This window comes from Ranitomeya imitator, chromosome 2, assembly GCF_032444005.1.
Source record: "Ranitomeya imitator isolate aRanImi1 chromosome 2, aRanImi1.pri, whole genome shotgun sequence".
Taxonomy (NCBI): domain Eukaryota; kingdom Metazoa; phylum Chordata; class Amphibia; order Anura; family Dendrobatidae; genus Ranitomeya; species Ranitomeya imitator.
In genome coordinates, this window is record NC_091283.1 from 635,963,480 (window position 1) to 635,980,186 (window position 16,707).

At 44.0% G+C, this 16,707-nt stretch overlaps 1 protein-coding gene across 4 annotated transcripts in view; it reads left to right on the forward strand.

The window, feature by feature from the left end:
* The window catches only part of MAPK8 (mitogen-activated protein kinase 8), a 43,570-nt gene that overhangs the window by 15,389 nt on the left and 11,474 nt on the right, over positions 1 to 16,707 (forward strand). For 2 of the 4 annotated variants that reach the window (XM_069752683.1, XM_069752681.1), the window contains exons 4-7: positions 699 to 757; positions 909 to 1,047; positions 7,389 to 7,554; positions 8,177 to 8,248. In XM_069752683.1, coding sequence (XP_069608784.1) covers positions 699 to 757; positions 909 to 1,047; positions 7,389 to 7,554; positions 8,177 to 8,248 — 436 coding nt within the window. Of the gene's footprint in view, positions 1 to 698; positions 758 to 908; positions 1,048 to 7,388; positions 7,555 to 8,176; positions 8,249 to 15,214; positions 15,287 to 16,707 lie in introns of all 4 variants that reach the window. The other 2 variants (XM_069752682.1, XM_069752680.1) reach the window with 1 other exon arrangement.

Consider the following 16,707-nt stretch of genomic DNA (forward strand, 5'->3'; position numbering starts at 1 on the left):
TGTGGGGGGTGGGATTGGCTCTGGGGGCCACCATATTACTGAATGGGAGGGGCTGTGGAAGCATCATTTTGTATGGGGGCAATGATACTTTGTGGGAAATTATACTATGTGGGCCACCACACTTAGTGGTTGCCATCAGAATGAGGGGAAGGAGGGCCCAGTTTAAATTTTTGCTATAGGTCCCATGATTTTTTTTTATTTTATTTTTTGTATGCCCTTGGTCAAATCCCTTTTTATTGAGCAAGGTTGCGAACGTTTAGTCGTCACATGACTTGTGGTAATGCGCCTACTAGCACCGAAAAATGCTGAGTACGCTGTGATCTTGATGCTATATTGTGACTGCAGACTTGAATGCCAAGCCTGGACAACCCCTTTAATGTAAAGGGTGCTTGGTCTAATAACCGCCTAAATAATTGTCTGTCATGTAAGATTTCCTAAATTCATGACCTGTTCGTGTACATGGGGGATTCCTCTAGATTGCCATGAAATGAAAAAGGGCTTTGCCCGAGGCTACAAGGAGTGAAACATTTCCCTATCACTACCCAGATCACCAGCGCTGCTGGTATTATTCCCATTACTACCTTGGATCACAATACAAATTGATTAGAAATCCTTTCCTTAGTTTTGGATGTGTATTATATGATCATCTATGTCCTAGATTTCATATAATTTCATTTCTTCTTTTTTTTTCCCACCAGATAATTGGACTATTAAATGTCTTCACACCACAAAAGTCTTTGGAGGAATTTCAAGACTTGTAAGTTGTCTGACTTTTATGTCACGGATAGTTGGTTATGGCTTGATGTCCTTTTTAATGCTAAAGCTTTATGATGATTGGTGTCTGGCGATGTCTTACTTTTAGCTCTATTAGAAGGTTTCATCAACATTCATGGAATATTCTTCCTTAGATACATTGTGATGGAACTTATGGATGCCAATTTATGCCAAGTTATACAGATGGAGTTGGATCATGAGCGCATGTCCTATCTTCTCTACCAGATGCTATGTGGTATTAAGCACTTACATTCTGCCGGCATCATCCACCGGGTGAGTTGGGCCTGAATGATGTCTATCCTCCCCTATCACTATCTGTGTTGCTACATATGATTAATGGGGTGGGTCGTCAATCTAAAAGTTGCACAATCCCTTTTAAAAAGGACCAGTCGCCAGATCAAAAATATCCAGCATTTATTCTTTTTTTTATTCCTGCTGCACCTGAGTATGCAGGGGTTTTTTTTTCTTTTAAATCTTCCATATATTTCCAGAAACATGGCCTTTTTTTTTGTGCTAATTTTTATGGTCTTTTATAGGAATACTTGGTAATTATGCAGAGCGCCTAAATGCACATCCCCAGTGAATCCTGTGAGCCACAACCCTCGATAAAGACCATAAAAATTAGCGCACAGGGCACTTTCACATTACGTTCGGTGGCCCCGTCGGGGATTGCGTCCAAACGGGGTTTGGACATACATGCTGACGTGGCTATAGACTGTAATGGTGCCAGCAGAGTGACCATGCGCTCTGCCGTGCATCAATTTTGGGAGCATGCGCCTACAGGAAGCAGACACTGACTCAGTCTACTACATCTGAATGCCTGTCTCCTGTAGGCGTACACTCCTGAAAATGATGCATTTGGGAGCAGACGTTCACTCTGTCTACATCATTAAAGTCTATGGCCCTGTCGGCACATATGTCCAGATCCGTTTTTGCAGGTGGTCCAGACATATGTCCCGATAAAAGCACACTTAATGAAAATGTCCTTATCTTTGGAACAGTATGGCAGATGTGGAAAAAAACACCCTGAATATTCAGGGTAGCAACAGGAATAAAATAAAAGCAAACACTGGTCACTTTTGATTTGGTGACAAACCCTGTTTAGTGTCCTGTTCTGCAGTGGACGGCTATGTTTACACATTGCTGGCTGAATTTGAGGACTGCAGCTTTTTTTAAATATGCTAATGTCAATTCTTTCAGCCTTTTTTCATCATCTTTTACTCATAAAAAGCAATGTGAAAGTGAAAAAACGCTGCAAAAAATACATTTTTTTTTCAGCATTTTTGGTAAATAAAAATCACTTTATTAAACATGTACCGTAGGCAAAGCACATGTGATCCACACCCAAAATCACACTGCAGAAAGGGGGCATTTTAACCCCTTTACCCCCAAGGGTGGTTTGCACGTCAATGACCAGGCCAATTTTTACAATTCTGACCACTGTCCCTTTATGAGGTTATAACTCCGAAACGCTTCAACGGATCTTAGCGATTCTGAGATTGTTTTCTTGTAACATATTTTACTTCATGATAGTGCTAAAATTTCTTCGATATAACTTGCGTTTATTTGTGAAAAAAACGGAAATTTGGCGAAAATTTTGAAAATTTCACAATTTTCCAACTTTGAATTTTTATTCTGTTAAACCAGAGAGTTATGTGACACAATATAGTTAATAAATAACATTTCCCACATGTCTACTTTACATCAGCACAATTTTTGAAACAAACTTTTTTTTTTTCAAGGAAGTTATAAGGGTTAAAATTTGACCAGCAATTTCTCATTTTTACAACCAAATTTACAAAACCATTTTTTTTAGGGACCACCTCACATTTGAAGTCATTTTGAGGGGTCTATATGGCAGAAAATACCCAAAAGCGACACCATTCTAAAAACTGCACCCCTCAAGGTGCTCAAAACCACATTCAAGAAGTTTATTAACCCTTCAGGTGATTCACAGCAGCAGAAGCAACATGGAAGGAAAAAATTAACATTTTACTTTTTAGTCACAAAAATGATCTTTCAGCAATAATCTTTTTAATTTCCCAAGGGTAAAAAGAGAAAATGGACATCAAAAGTTGTTGTCCAATTTATCCTGAATACGCTGATACCCCACATGTGAGGGGGAACCACTTTTTGGGCGCATGGCAGGGCTCAGAAGGAAAGGAGCGCCGTTTGACTTTTTCAAGCTAAATTTGGCTAGAATTGAGATCGGACGCCATGTCGCGTTTGGCGACCCCCTGATGTGCCTAAATAGTGGAAACCCCCCACGAATGACCCCATTTTGGAAACTAGACCCCCTAAGGAACTTATCTAGATGTGTCATGAGCACTTTTATCCCCCAAGTGCTTCACGAAAGTTTATAACGCCCGGGCGTGAAAAAAAAAATTCCTATTTTTTTCCACAAACATGATCGTTTAGTCCCCAATTTTTTTATTTTCTCAAGGGTAAAAGGAGAAATTGGACCCCAAAAGTTGTTGTCCAATTTGTCCTGAGTACGCTGATACCCCATATGTGGGGAGGAACTACTGTTTGGGCACACGTTGGGGCTCGAAAGGGAAGTAGTGACGTTTTGGAATGCAGACTTTGATGGAATGTTCTGCTGGCATCATGTTCCATTTGCAGAGCCCCTGATGTGACTAAACAGTAGAAACCCCCCACAAGTGACCCCATTTTGGAAACTGTACCCCCTAAGGAACTTATCTAGGTGTTTGGTGAGAAATTTGAACCCCCGCGTGCTTCACTAAAGTTTATAATGCCCAGGCGTGAAAATAAAAAATCCTATTTTTTTTCCCACAAAAATGATATTTTAGTCTCCAATTTTTAATTTTCCCAAAGGTAACAGGAGAAATTGGACATCAAAAGTTGTTGTCCAAATTGTCCTGATTACGCTGGTACGCCATATGTGGGAAAAAACTGTTTAGGCACACGTTGGGGCTCGAAAGGGAAGTTGTGACGTTTTGGAATGCAGAAATGGTCTGCGGTCGTCATGTTCCGTTTGCAGAGCCCCTGATGTGCCTAAACAGTAAAAAAAAACCACAAGTGACATCATTTTGGAACCTAGACCCCCCCCCAAGGAACTTATCTAGATGTGCCCCCTTTTTGGAACTAATGTACGCTTTCTTGTAAAGTAAATTAGTAGTGCATGGAGGTGTGGTACAATCTGAAGCAATCCTTCATACACAGGCCAGGTTTTCGGGGCAGGTGTCGCATTGATAAATGGTGTCCTTGCGTATTCCCCTTTTGTAACACACTCGGCACCTTTTTTGCGGCTTACCTTTTCTGCCGGTTGGAGGGACCACCCCCGGAAAATGCTGGCCTGGTACGATACGAGCACCTTCAGTTCCGGAAGTACTGGGGCCCTCTCCTTCCGGAGTACCAAATATCAGGGCCTTAACCACTACCTCCTGGAACTGAAGGTACGACGTATCGGTGTGGCGTGCACATCGTAACAGCAGGAAAGCGTTGAGCATTGCCATTTGTACGATGTGGTACAAAAAGTTGGCCGTCCACACCTTGGCCTTTCTCAAAGCACTGTATGGTTGGAGGAGTTGATCAGAGAGATCAACCCCCCCCCCCATGCTTTTGTTGTAGCCCAGTACACAGTCCGGTTTGCAGACCTGTGTAGAGGTACCCCGTACAGTGCTGAGGGCTCTGCCATCACCATGTATGGTGGTCAAGAGAAGGACATCCCTCTTGTCCTTGTACTTGACCACCAGCAGGTGGTCGCTACATTGGGCCTTGCTCTCACCTTTTCTGAGCATCTGCCGAAGTAGCGTCTTTGGGAGGCCTCTCTGATTTTTGCGCACAGTACCGCAGGCTGCGGTACCTCGCGCAGAGAGGGATTTGTAGAGTTATTAGTATAGAGGTGATAACCTTTATCCAGCAGTGGGTGCACCAAATCCCACACGATCTTCCCACTCACTCCCAGGACAGGAGGACACTCAGGGGGTTCAATCCTGCTGTCCTTCCCTTCATACACTCTAAACCTGTGGATGTACCCTGAGGCACTCTCACACAGCTTGTAGAGTTTGATTCCGTACATGGCCCTTTTGTTGGGCAGGTATTGACGGAATCCGAGCTGCCCCTTAAAATGGACCAAGGACTCATCCACGCAGATGTCCCTTTTGGGCACGTACACTTCAGAAAACTTTTTGTTGAAGTGTTCGATGACCGGCCGAACTTTGAACAGACGGTCAAAGTTGGGGTCATCTCGTGCGGGACACTGTGCATTATCGGAATAATGCAGGAATTTATGGATGGCCTCAAAACGTCTCCGAACCATGGCCATTCGGAATACTGGAGTGTTATATAAAACATCTACACTCCAATATTGCCGCATCTCTGGCTTCTTCACGATCCCCATGTGGAGGACCAGGCCCCAAAACTGCATCATTTCAACTGCGTCTACAGGAGACCAGTTGGAAAATGATGTACCGGGGTTTTGCTCCAAAAATTGACGAGCATACAAATTAGTTTGCTCCACCATGAGGTTAATAAAATCCTCAGAGAAAAAGACTTTGAAAAAGTCTGTTTCTGTGAGGCCCGTGGTGTCAAACTTGATTCCTGATTCTGCCACAAAATCAGGAATCAGTGGCTCGTAATTTTCGGGGGGCGAGGTCCATGTGGGTTCCGCAGTGGGGAGCGCTGGTTCAGGAGTGGTGGGGGCTGCCTCATCTTCTGTCCTGGGGCGTCTGCGTGGTGGTTCCGCAGGACCCAAGGAGGAAGATGAAGGAGGAGGAGGATGAAGAATCAGAAGAGTAAAGAAAAGTGGGATCCTCTCCCTCGCTATCAGTGTCGGAGGCAAGGAAAGCATATGCCTCCTCCAATGAATAGCGCTGTTGGGACGAGCGGGACATTTTTGTGTGAATATGGTGATTGGGTGCACTTTATTGATAACTGTATGTGTATGTGTGGGGGGATAGTGATTTGTGCAAACTTATCTGAAAAGAAAATGCTAAAAGGAGAAGAAAAACCTGTAAAAAAAAAAAAAAAAAAAAAAGGCAGGCACAAACTCTGATAAGTGAACTGCGTCACTTATCAAACTTTGGCGGCTGCGGGATGTGTGTACGGAGTTGGCGCAACGGGGGTGAGGGAAAAAAAGCGAGCGTGAGCGTTGATCGGTGAACTGCGTCACCAATCAACGTTCGGCGGCTGTTAAATGGGCGCACGGAAGGAGGTGCAAAGGGGGGTAAAAAGAGGGGGAAGGGAGATGGGGGTGGAAGTGGGGATTGGGCAGGGATCAGTGATCAAAACGTACGGTTGTAGTCAGGTGGCGCAAAAGGGGGGTGAAAAAAAAAAAAAAAGGAAAACGGCAGGCACAAACTCTGATAAGTGAACTGCGTTACTTATCAAACTTTGGCGGCTGCGGAATGTGTGTACGGAGTTGGCGCAACGGGGGCGAGGGAAAAAAAGCGAGCGCGAGCGTTGATCGGTGAACTGCGTCACCAATCAACGCTCGGCGGCTACTAAATGTGCGCACGGAGGCGGCACAAATGGGGGTGGAGGGGGGGAAGGGGGGATTGGGCACGGATGAACGGGGATTGGGCACGGATGAACGGGGATTGGGCAGGGATCAGGGATAAAACTTACGTTTAGTTGTCTTCTTTCTTTAGCAGGGATTGTGGTGCTACAGGCTGCTGTGGCACCACAATACCCAGCACAGAAGGTAGATCCAGCAGAGAGATCAAGCCAGGAGATCCAGCAGTATGACCGCTCTGTAGGAATCCTCAGCTAGAATGAAGACCCTGCAGAGCGGTCATACACAGGTCAGGCAGGTGACACAGACAGGTCACAGAGCGGTCATGCTGCTGCTGTGACCTGTCATTGGTGGGATCGACCATAACATCGATCCCACCAATCAGAGCTTTCCTGGTGACCTGGCTGTGACCTGCCTAGGATCGGATCTGTTCGCGCCATCCTAGGCAGGTCACAGCCAGGTCACCTGCAGGGCACAGAGCGGTCACAGCGTGATCGCCGCTGCGCCCTGTGATTGGCGCGATCGACGATGACATCGATCGCGCCAATCGGCTCCTGCAGGCCCTGCTGGGCCTGCACTGTGTCCTATCCTATCCTAGGATCGGTGCTATTAGAGCACCGATCCACGCAGGTTCCGGCAGGGCACCGCGCGGTAATACCGCGCGGTGCCCTGCGATTGGCGCGATCGCGCCAATCCGGGGTGTTCTTGCCGGTGCCTGGCGTTGCCAGGCACCGGACCTAGGATCGAGTACATCGGTACTCGATCCTAGCCTGTGACCTCATTGTTTCAGCCGCTCCGATTGGCTGAAACAATGAGAATGGCTGTGATTGGCTGTTCAGAATTGAACAGCCAATCACAGCGATCGAGAGGGCGGGTGGGTGGCGACAATGCCCTGGATGCCGAGGCCATCTCCCCCCAGGTGAGATGGCGTCGGAATTTTAATGCGATCACCGCGACTTAAGTCGCGGTATCGCATTAAAGGGCAGGACGTACTATCCCGTCAAGGGTCAGATAGGCCCAGGGCACCTCGACGGGATAGTACGCCCAAGGTCACAGAGGGGTTAAATGAAGAGAGCTGCATGTGAACATGGCCTTAATGAGTATTTACAGATTGTTCTTTTTTTTTTTTCTTTTCCAGGATTTAAAACCAAGTAACATTGTAGTGAAATCGGACTGCACCCTAAAGATCCTTGACTTTGGTCTCGCCAGGACAGCAGGCACAAGCTTCATGATGACCCCTTATGTTGTGACCCGTTACTACAGAGCTCCCGAAGTGATCCTGGGAATGGGCTACAAAGAAAACGGTTAGTGCGCCCCCTCCCTCCCCTCGTTCACACATATTCCGTCATGACAGAGTTCACGCTTGTGAGCAGGTTGTTTCATCAGTGGAGGCATCTCTGACAATTAGCAGCCCCTAGTCCTGTAGTCCAGTTCTGCCAGCCATCTGCTTCACCAGAAGGAGCCCGCACCATGGCTACCTTCCTCTTACTGGCACCATTTCAGCTTGCCTGCTTTCTAATGGCAAATGTTCTGTCTTGACTTTCCATGAAGTGGCAGCAGGTGAATTATTAACCGTAAGCCTTGAATGGCCACCACGGCTGCTATGCATTTGATGCTGTCATAAAGAGTCCTCCAGCAAGATGGCCCACCTGAAGCACAGCACTGATCTCTCCATTAACCCCGGTGATGTCCACACACATTGACCGGCATCTGAAAGGTTAATGACGTGCTAACCCACTCTGCATTGCACTGTGCTCCTGTCTTTTTCATGCTGACCTCTCACCTTTTTCAGGTTCTGCCTGCACTTGGCTGTTCACTTGTTTTCACTGACACCTCTTTCTCTCTTGCTTCTGCTTTTTTTTTTTTTTTTTTTTTTCTTTCTTCCACCATCTGTTTTTGCCCCTCTTGCGCTGTCACCAATGATAGTGGACTTGTGGTCCGTGGGGTGCATAATGGGAGAAATGATATGCCACAAGATTCTCTTCCCCGGAAGGGACTGTATCCTTGCACACTTAAACAATGGTTGACACCGAGCACAGTTCCTTTATCCACTGCTGTGTACTAATGTAGTTTTCTCTCCTGGGACTCGTGTACGTTCACATTCAGACTACTCTTTGCACTGATTATTAGGGAACTATTTACTGCTATTGTCTAATATGTTCTCGTTATAGAACAAGATCATCCTGTTACGGAAATTACCAGAGCTGCTTAATATCTGCAGAATAAAGTCACTGATTTCCCCCATAAACATGCAGATTGCTAGACTCTGCACATGTAATCGCCCAGTCTTCTTCACGTTAGCAGATTATCTCAGTGTGGAGCGAAGGATTGAGCATGCCCTCATACATAGGCTGACCCTAAGAACTAGTATGTCTCAGATGGCAACAGTCGCACCCTAATGGTGATCTGAAAGGGGTCGTCCCTTTTCAGAAAAGTTTTTCCCATAAGCTCCATTAATATGAGGAAATGGTGGTTTCCTCACCATTCGCACGTCCAGCGCTAAGATATTGGCAACGGCACTGACATCACGTCGACAGCACTGCAGATACCAGCTTAGCGGCTCTGCAAGCACAATCTGCTCAGAGCTGCGGAGCTCACTGATAGCCTGCAGCGCTGTAGTTAGTCAGACCCCAGGAGCAGCGGTGGAGACTGTGCTGGACTCAGGAAGAATAGGTAAAGTACAGTTTTCTTTTAACAGCGCTTTTTTTACTCCGAATCAGAAATGTCTGTTATGTGGGGAATCAGAAGAAGCGTCAGTTTTCATCAGGGCTGTGGAGTCGGTAAGCCAAACCACAGACTCAAACTCCTCAATTTCCATGACTCCGACTCCACGACTCGGACTCCATAGCCTTGGTTTTCATTAGCCGATTAACTGAGAGGAACTACAAGGTGTTCTTTCTTAATGGTGCTACACAAAAGGTGTATATGCAGGTATAAAGGGAACCTGCGAGGTTAGATAATGCTGTTGACCTTCAGATATAGCATTTATTTGCATGTTAATAGCATTCTGAAGGTGCCCAGATTCAGTCCTGAAAGTCCAGCATCAGGGAAAAACATGAGCTTTATTTCTCCCAGGAGCCGACAGCTTTCAGTCATGCATGCATGCCGGCTTCTCTTCAGTCACTGCTCAATGCATAGTAAGTGGTATCTGTAATACACTCCAACACTGACTGTCAGCTCTGCAGTTCATCACTGTAGAGTTGGCTGTCAGTCATTGCCCGTATGTGGTTACAGCTGCCACTCACTTTGTACTGAGTGGTGACTGTAGATGTGCTGGCATGACTGAAAGCTGTCGGCTTTCAGGAGGAATAAAGTCAATTTAGTCCCTGGTGCATAACACTAGTAACCTGCTGATATCCCTGCATCTGCAGGTTAATGGCGTTATCAGACATGACTGGTTTCTTTTTAAATCCCCTTGTTTCCGAGGGTCATGACTAATATCTTAGATATATGGGGTTTCTCACTTCTCTACTCCTCAACACGACAGGCATAACGGATCAGTGTTAGATTCCATCATGCCCAAACCCTTACTCCCACAGAAGATAATCTGCTGCCATAGGTCGAGCGTTCATGTTTATGGTGGGGTCAGGAGATATATATGTGTAAGGCCTTGTTCATCCGCTATGGAGTGGCCTGAAAAAAACTCTGAAATTGGCATGTGTTTTATGCATGGCCTCAAATCTACGTGGATTTTTTTTTCCCCACAGTTTTATGGAATTCCATTTTCATAGTATTGTACTTTTTTATTTGCAGATTTTTGGTGTCGAATCTGCAGTTAGTGCTGCATGTGCTCATGTTCACTAAAGGTTGTGTTCCCAACTTCAGCAATGCACCTTAATGGGAGATAACATCCCCAAAATAAGGATTCTCTTCCTAGTTTTGAACTCCACAGCATGTTCATTATTCCCCTGATTGCCCAAGACAGATCTGTGCTGTGTGAACAGGGCCCTCTTCTTCCTGATGAGACTGGATTGGACACCGTTGTACCCTAGTAATGCATGCCTGTGTGCTCCCTGTATACATGCGCACACGATGCTCTGTGTCTGTATACGTAGAGTTGTAAAATGTGACCGGTGCGGTTTGTGCCCCTTTTACCTCTGTAGTAGTAGCAGTGTGATCCCCTTCTTACCCACATTACAAGCTTTTCTATATGTATATCCATTGCTATGCTGGGGTCTGTATTGCAAACACGCTTTTTTTTTCCTCCTAAATTCTTGGACTTTGTGTATTTCGACCCTTATATGTGATCGATCCGCACACTTTCTGTTTCTTTTATCATATAGTAGCCATGGACTTCATTCACCACATGTAAACTGCTCTTGGAGCTATGCCATTGTGTCTGTATAGGAATCTTGGGTTTCCTCTCCATTACAGTGTTTTTGGGTGTAATCGTTTTATTTTTTTTCCTATTTGTAGTTGTTTTCTAGCAATATAAACCTTAGTTAAGATTTGTATTGCCATGACTGTCCACAGATACATCTGTTTTCCATGATCTCCTTATTTTTACTGCCTGCCATTATTAAACAGAGGAGATATTGCATATGGCAGCCATCAGATACCAGCTCTCATTTTTGTAGAAGAACCGAAACTAATAGTTATATCACACACACACACACACACACACACACACACACACACACACACACACACACACACACACACACACACACACACACACACACACACTCACACTCAGGGCCAAAAGTATTAACACCCCTGCAATTCTGCCAGATAATACTCATTTTCTTCCTGAAAATGATTGCAATCACAAATTCTTTGGTATTATTATCTTCATTTAATTTGTCTTAAATGAAAAAACACAAAGAATTGTCCTAAAGCCAAATTGGGTATAATTCCACACCAAACGTAAAAAGGGGGTGGACAAAAGTATTGGCACCATTCGAAAAATCATGTGATGCTTCCCTAATTTGTGTAATTAACAGCACCTGTAACTTACCTGTGGCACCTAACAGGTGTTGGCAATAACTAAATCACACTTGCAGCCAGTTGACATGGATTAAAGTTGACTCAACCTCTGTCCTGTGTCCTTGTGTGTACCACATTGAGCATGGAGAAAAGAAAGAAGACCAAAGAACTGTCTGAGGACTTGAGAAACCAAATTGTGAGGAAGCATGAGCAATCTCAAGGCTACAGGTTCATCTCCAAAGACCTGAATGTTCCTGTGTCTACCGTGCGCAGTGTCATCAAGAAGTTTAAAGCCCATGGCACTGTGGCTAACCTCCCTAGATGTGGATGGAAAAGAAAAATTGACAAGAGATTTCAACGCAAGATTGTGCGGATGTTGGATAAAGAACCTAGACTAACATCCAAACAAGTTCAAGCTGCCCTGCAGTCCGAGGGTACAACAGTGTCAACCCGTACTATCCGTCGGCGTCTGAATGAAAAGGGACTGTATGGTAGGAGACCCAGGAAGACCCCACTTCTTACCCCGAGAGATAAAAAAGCCAGGCTGGAGTTTGCCAAAACTTACCTGAAAAGGCCTAAAACTTTTTGGAAGAATGTTCTCTGGTCAGATGAGACAAAAGTAGAGCTTTTTGGGCAAAGGCAGCAACATAGAGTTTACAGGAGAAAAAAAGAGGCATTCAAAGAAAAGAACACGGTCCCTACAGTCAAACATGGCGGAGGTTCCCTGATGTTTTGGGGTTGCTTTGCTGCCTCTGGCACTGGACTGCTTGACCTTGTGCATGGCATTATGAAGTCTGAAGACTACCAACAAATTTTGCAGCATAATGTAGGGCCCAGTGTGAGAAAGCTGGGTCTCCCTCAGAGGTCATGGGTCTTCCAGCAGGACAATGACCCAAAACACACTTCAAAAAGCACTAGAAAATGGTTTGAGAGAAAGCACTGGAGACTTCTAAGGTGGCCAGCAATGAGTCCAGACCTGAATCCCATAGAACACCTGTGGAGAGATCTAAAAATGGCAGTTTGGAGAAGGCACCCTTCAAATATCAGGGACCTGGAGCAGTTTGCCAAAGAAGAATGGTCTAAAATTCCAGCAGAGCATTGTAAGAAACTCATTGATAGTTATCGGAAGCGGTTGGTCGCAGTTATTTTGGCTAAAGGTTGTGCAACCAAGTATTAGGCTGAGGGTGCCAATACTTTTGTCTGGCCCATTTTTGGAGTTTTATGTGAAATGATCAATGTTTTGCTTTTTGCTTCATTCTCTTTTGTGTTTTTTTTATTTAAGACAAATTAAATGAAGATAATACCAAAGAATTTGAATACAGCTCAGGTTTTCAGTTCATTCATGTGCATCATGCAACGTTTTATTCTTGCTGTCATGGCCAATTCCATAAAAATAATATATAATATAATATATATATATATATTATATTATATTATATATTATTTTTATGGAATTGGCCATGACAGCAAGAATAAAACGTTGCATGATGCACATGAATGAACTGAAAACCTGAGCTGTATTCATGACTCCTGGGCGTTCCCATTCTGGTGTTCTGTGATGGTAACTTTAGTTGGCCCCCACTAATTGAAAATGTATTAACTGTCCAGTGGAAAAATGATGGCATGGTCTATCCCAGAAGAGATCATTGAGATCAGAAGCAATGCCTGGACTGGCCAGCGGCTTTTCTGACCCAAGCGTGACACCTGAATACATGAAGCTCTCATGCTCAGGTGAGGAAAGCCACCGGACAGTCCAGGCACTTCATTCCAATCTCGGTCTAAATTATACAGCCATCTATCTGTGCCCACTGTTTTATTGGAGATGTGGCAGAGGGTTGGTGGGTTCTCCAATGTTTAGCTGAGCTCCATTGACTTCGATAATGATCCCTGTCCTCCCTGAAGCAGTTTACCTGTGGTGAAAAAAAGTTAGAAACTTTTAATTGTCCATTTTTCATACAGTTTTTTTTTTTTAATCGCCCAGTCATATCGGTAAGAGTGAGAGCAGTGAACAGGGAGCGTGTTTCCAAGATTTAAGCTTTTTTTTTTTCCATTACAGAATAAACCTTTTTTGGGAAATCCACAAGTGTAATGTTTTCTTTCCTCTTTATAAGATGTGGCACTGCCCTGAGACTGCATGGAGCTTCCCTGGTTATATGACTGCATATCTCAGCTGTGGTGGTGGAGCAATGGCTACATAATACGACATAGGCTCCATTCCTACATACAGTGCAGGAATAAGGGGTGTGTCGTAATCTAACGGAACGTCACATACACTGGTATGACAGGAGCCTTTCTCAAGTTGCCATGTTGGCTTAAACATGGCTATGTGAATAGATAGAGGTACATGGGGGGGCCGTTTCGTACCTCCCATATACATTCTGTAAGGGTGACGACTGCCTTTTATATTAAAAAAATAAATTAATAAAAAATCTCCGCTTTACTCGCCCTCCCCTGTTCCAATGTTGAGTCTCGGTGTCTGTTATTGTATGCAGCGCTGATATCACAATGACAGCACTGCAGCCAATCAGAGCCCAGCAGCTCGTGCAGCCGTCGATCCTAGTTTTGTCTGCAGCGCTGTCGACGTAGACCATAACAGACATCAGAGGTAGTGGTGGAGACCTGCAAATGGTAACTAATGCAGTATGTGCTTTTTAAAACAAGCTGCGGCTGGGGAACATGGGCTTTCTTAAATCTGAAAACCCTTTTAACTTTTTGGGCGCAGATTTTTATTTTATTTTTAAGAATATATATATAATATATATAATGTGCATGCAGCTGGAAGATGTCTTCCTATGCATTCCTTTCCCATGGGCTCCTGTTTTTTTTTTTGTTTTTTTTTGAGTGCCTACCGGTCACATTCTCGTAGCTTTGTGCTATGGAACAGCACAACCACTGCAGATCGCAACGCAAGGAAATGTAGGATCTAACTTCACAAATGACTTCCACTACTGTTACTTGTTTTAAACGTGTGGATAAAACATTGGGTTATATAGACTACATGATTTTTATTCCTGGAGGGTCGTTTAATGCTAAGAATTGTGGAGATTATATTCATCACGGAAGCGCCATAATCTTAAGTATAGCTTAGCTTAAAAGTGGTCATGCATATTAGTTGGCTGAACCTGCCAGTTATGATGATGGGACCTGATTCCATGGGTGTTTGGCTCATGTTCAGCTGGGGGAATTGGGCCCTTTGAATTTTATAGAATAATAAAAATAATGAATTTTGTTCTCTAGGGTGATGAGCAGTCACCAGAGGGGTGCGGGGGCTTTCTCTTCTTTCCCCTTTCAGAACATGTGCATGCTTGGCCATACTGAGCTGACCGCTTATTAAGTGTTTCTCCATATACATGAGAGATTAATCTGGAGTCCTCTAACAGCAAATGCTACAAAATTACACTGAATCTGGCAATCAGACCATCAGAAACCTCATATTTCCCAATCTTAACCCCACATTTAGCTGGATCTGCCAATGGCCTATAGAATAATTGTTGCGTATGGCCAGCTTCCCCCTGGATGACCACCACCACTTCTCCTTCATTGTTTATGGGTCACAGCAGCATAGTCCTGTTAGTGGCCATGCCTTTTGAATCTGTGCCTTCTAAACAATGAAGTTCTTTTGACTTGTATGTGGCTTATTATCATTGAGAGGTTGTGAGGATTGGAATCACTATGCGTACACACTGGCCATTGTCCACAGCACATGGACAATAGACATTCTATTTATGGTGGTCTGGACCCTCCTATGGTCTCCTAGGATAACCTTGCATGCAGAATGAAATGCAGTCATCAGCCTTTTCTTTAAGGATATTAGGAAGCCACAAAAAAATGCCTGTTTTGTACCTTTTTTATTTTTTTTTATAGAAAATCTGAAAGGTTGCATGTTAATCCAAACTTCGCACTGTTGATATCTGCAGTCAAATAACATGGGTTTTCAATGTGAACTTTGCATTTTCTCTGGTCACACTCCCCTGTCTTTCTATACTAGCCCTCCATTGAAGGCCATTCTCTATTAATTGCCTTGCATTCTGTTTTCAGTTGACATTTGGTCAGTGGGTTGCATCTTGGGAGAGATGATCAAAGGTGGTGTGTTGTTCCCCGGCTCAGACCGTATCCTTCCCATTGGCTCTGACAACTCACCATTCACTCCCCAAACCTGTAGGACATTTCCACGTTCCAGTTGGGGCCATTTCAGAATGTTTCTGTATAGGTGGAGACTCATAATCTCCTTGTAGTGTTGGGGTGCTTTTAATAGATCGTAAACCGAAAACCAATGTGATGTCTTAGTCCTTGGCTTCACTGCTATTTGTTCTTTTGTTTTCAATTTGGTAACACACTTCATCTAATGCGGACCCTATCCGAGACGTGCTGGATAAGTAGCCTGTTATTAACTCCTTAATCTGAACTAATCTAGAATGGGGCGTGTTGCTAAAATAATATTGCCACCGGTTTAGGAATGTCAAAGGTGAGACCTTCCTTCTCTACACCAGACACTTGTCAGGAGATCAACCATTACTTCCCACAGTAACATAGATGCCATATGTGTAGGACAGGGAGGGTGGTGATGGATAACATGGGAAAATTTTAATTACTCTAACTCCTGCCCTCTTTTGAGAGCAAACGCCTATAACGGCATTGCAGCCACTATTTGCTTTAGAAAGGCAATGGGTACAGCCAACATTAAGGTAACATTTCTGGGTTCCTTTTTTTATTTTTAATTCTTCCTGTCACTAGTTTCCCATTACATGTCATTCAGAATTGTCCCTATTTCTGTATTAATTTGACCTAAAATAAGAGAGATTTTTTTTTATGAAGGAAAATGATCCACTATCACGTCTGTGAATGGTAAAATTATGTGAACCTTTGCTTTTGGTATCAGGTGTGATGCCTTCATCTAAATGTTTCTAGTAATTGCTGATCAATCCTGCACATTGGCTTGGAGGAATTTTAGCCAATACCTTCCTATAAAACAGCTTGAACCCTTGTTGGTGGGGTTTCTCCCATGACATGCTTGGTTTGGGTCCTTCCATAACATTTCTATCTGATTAAGGTCCAGACTTTGACTTGGCCATTCCAAATCTTTAACTTTTATTCTTTTTTAACCATTCTTTTGTGGAACAACTTGTTGCTTTGTCGTTGTATTTCTGCATGCTCCACAATCTCTTGAGATTCAGCTCATGGACAGATGTACTGACATTTTCCTTTTCAAATTTTGTGATATAATTCAGAATTCATTGCTCTATCCCTGTCACAGATGTTGTAAAACCTGATATTACCACCATCATGTTTCACGGGTGGTATGAGGCTTTTTGCTGTAATGTAGTGTTTTTCCTTCTCTATTCATAAGACTTCTCATTTTAAAGGGAACCTGTCACCCCGAAAATTGAGGGTGAGGTAACCCCACTGTCATCAGGGGCTTATTTACAGCATTCTGGAATGCTGTAGATAAGCCCCCGATGTATCCTAAAAGATGAGAAAAAGAGGTTAGATTATACTCACTCAGGGGCGGTCCCGCTGCTGGTCTGGTCCGA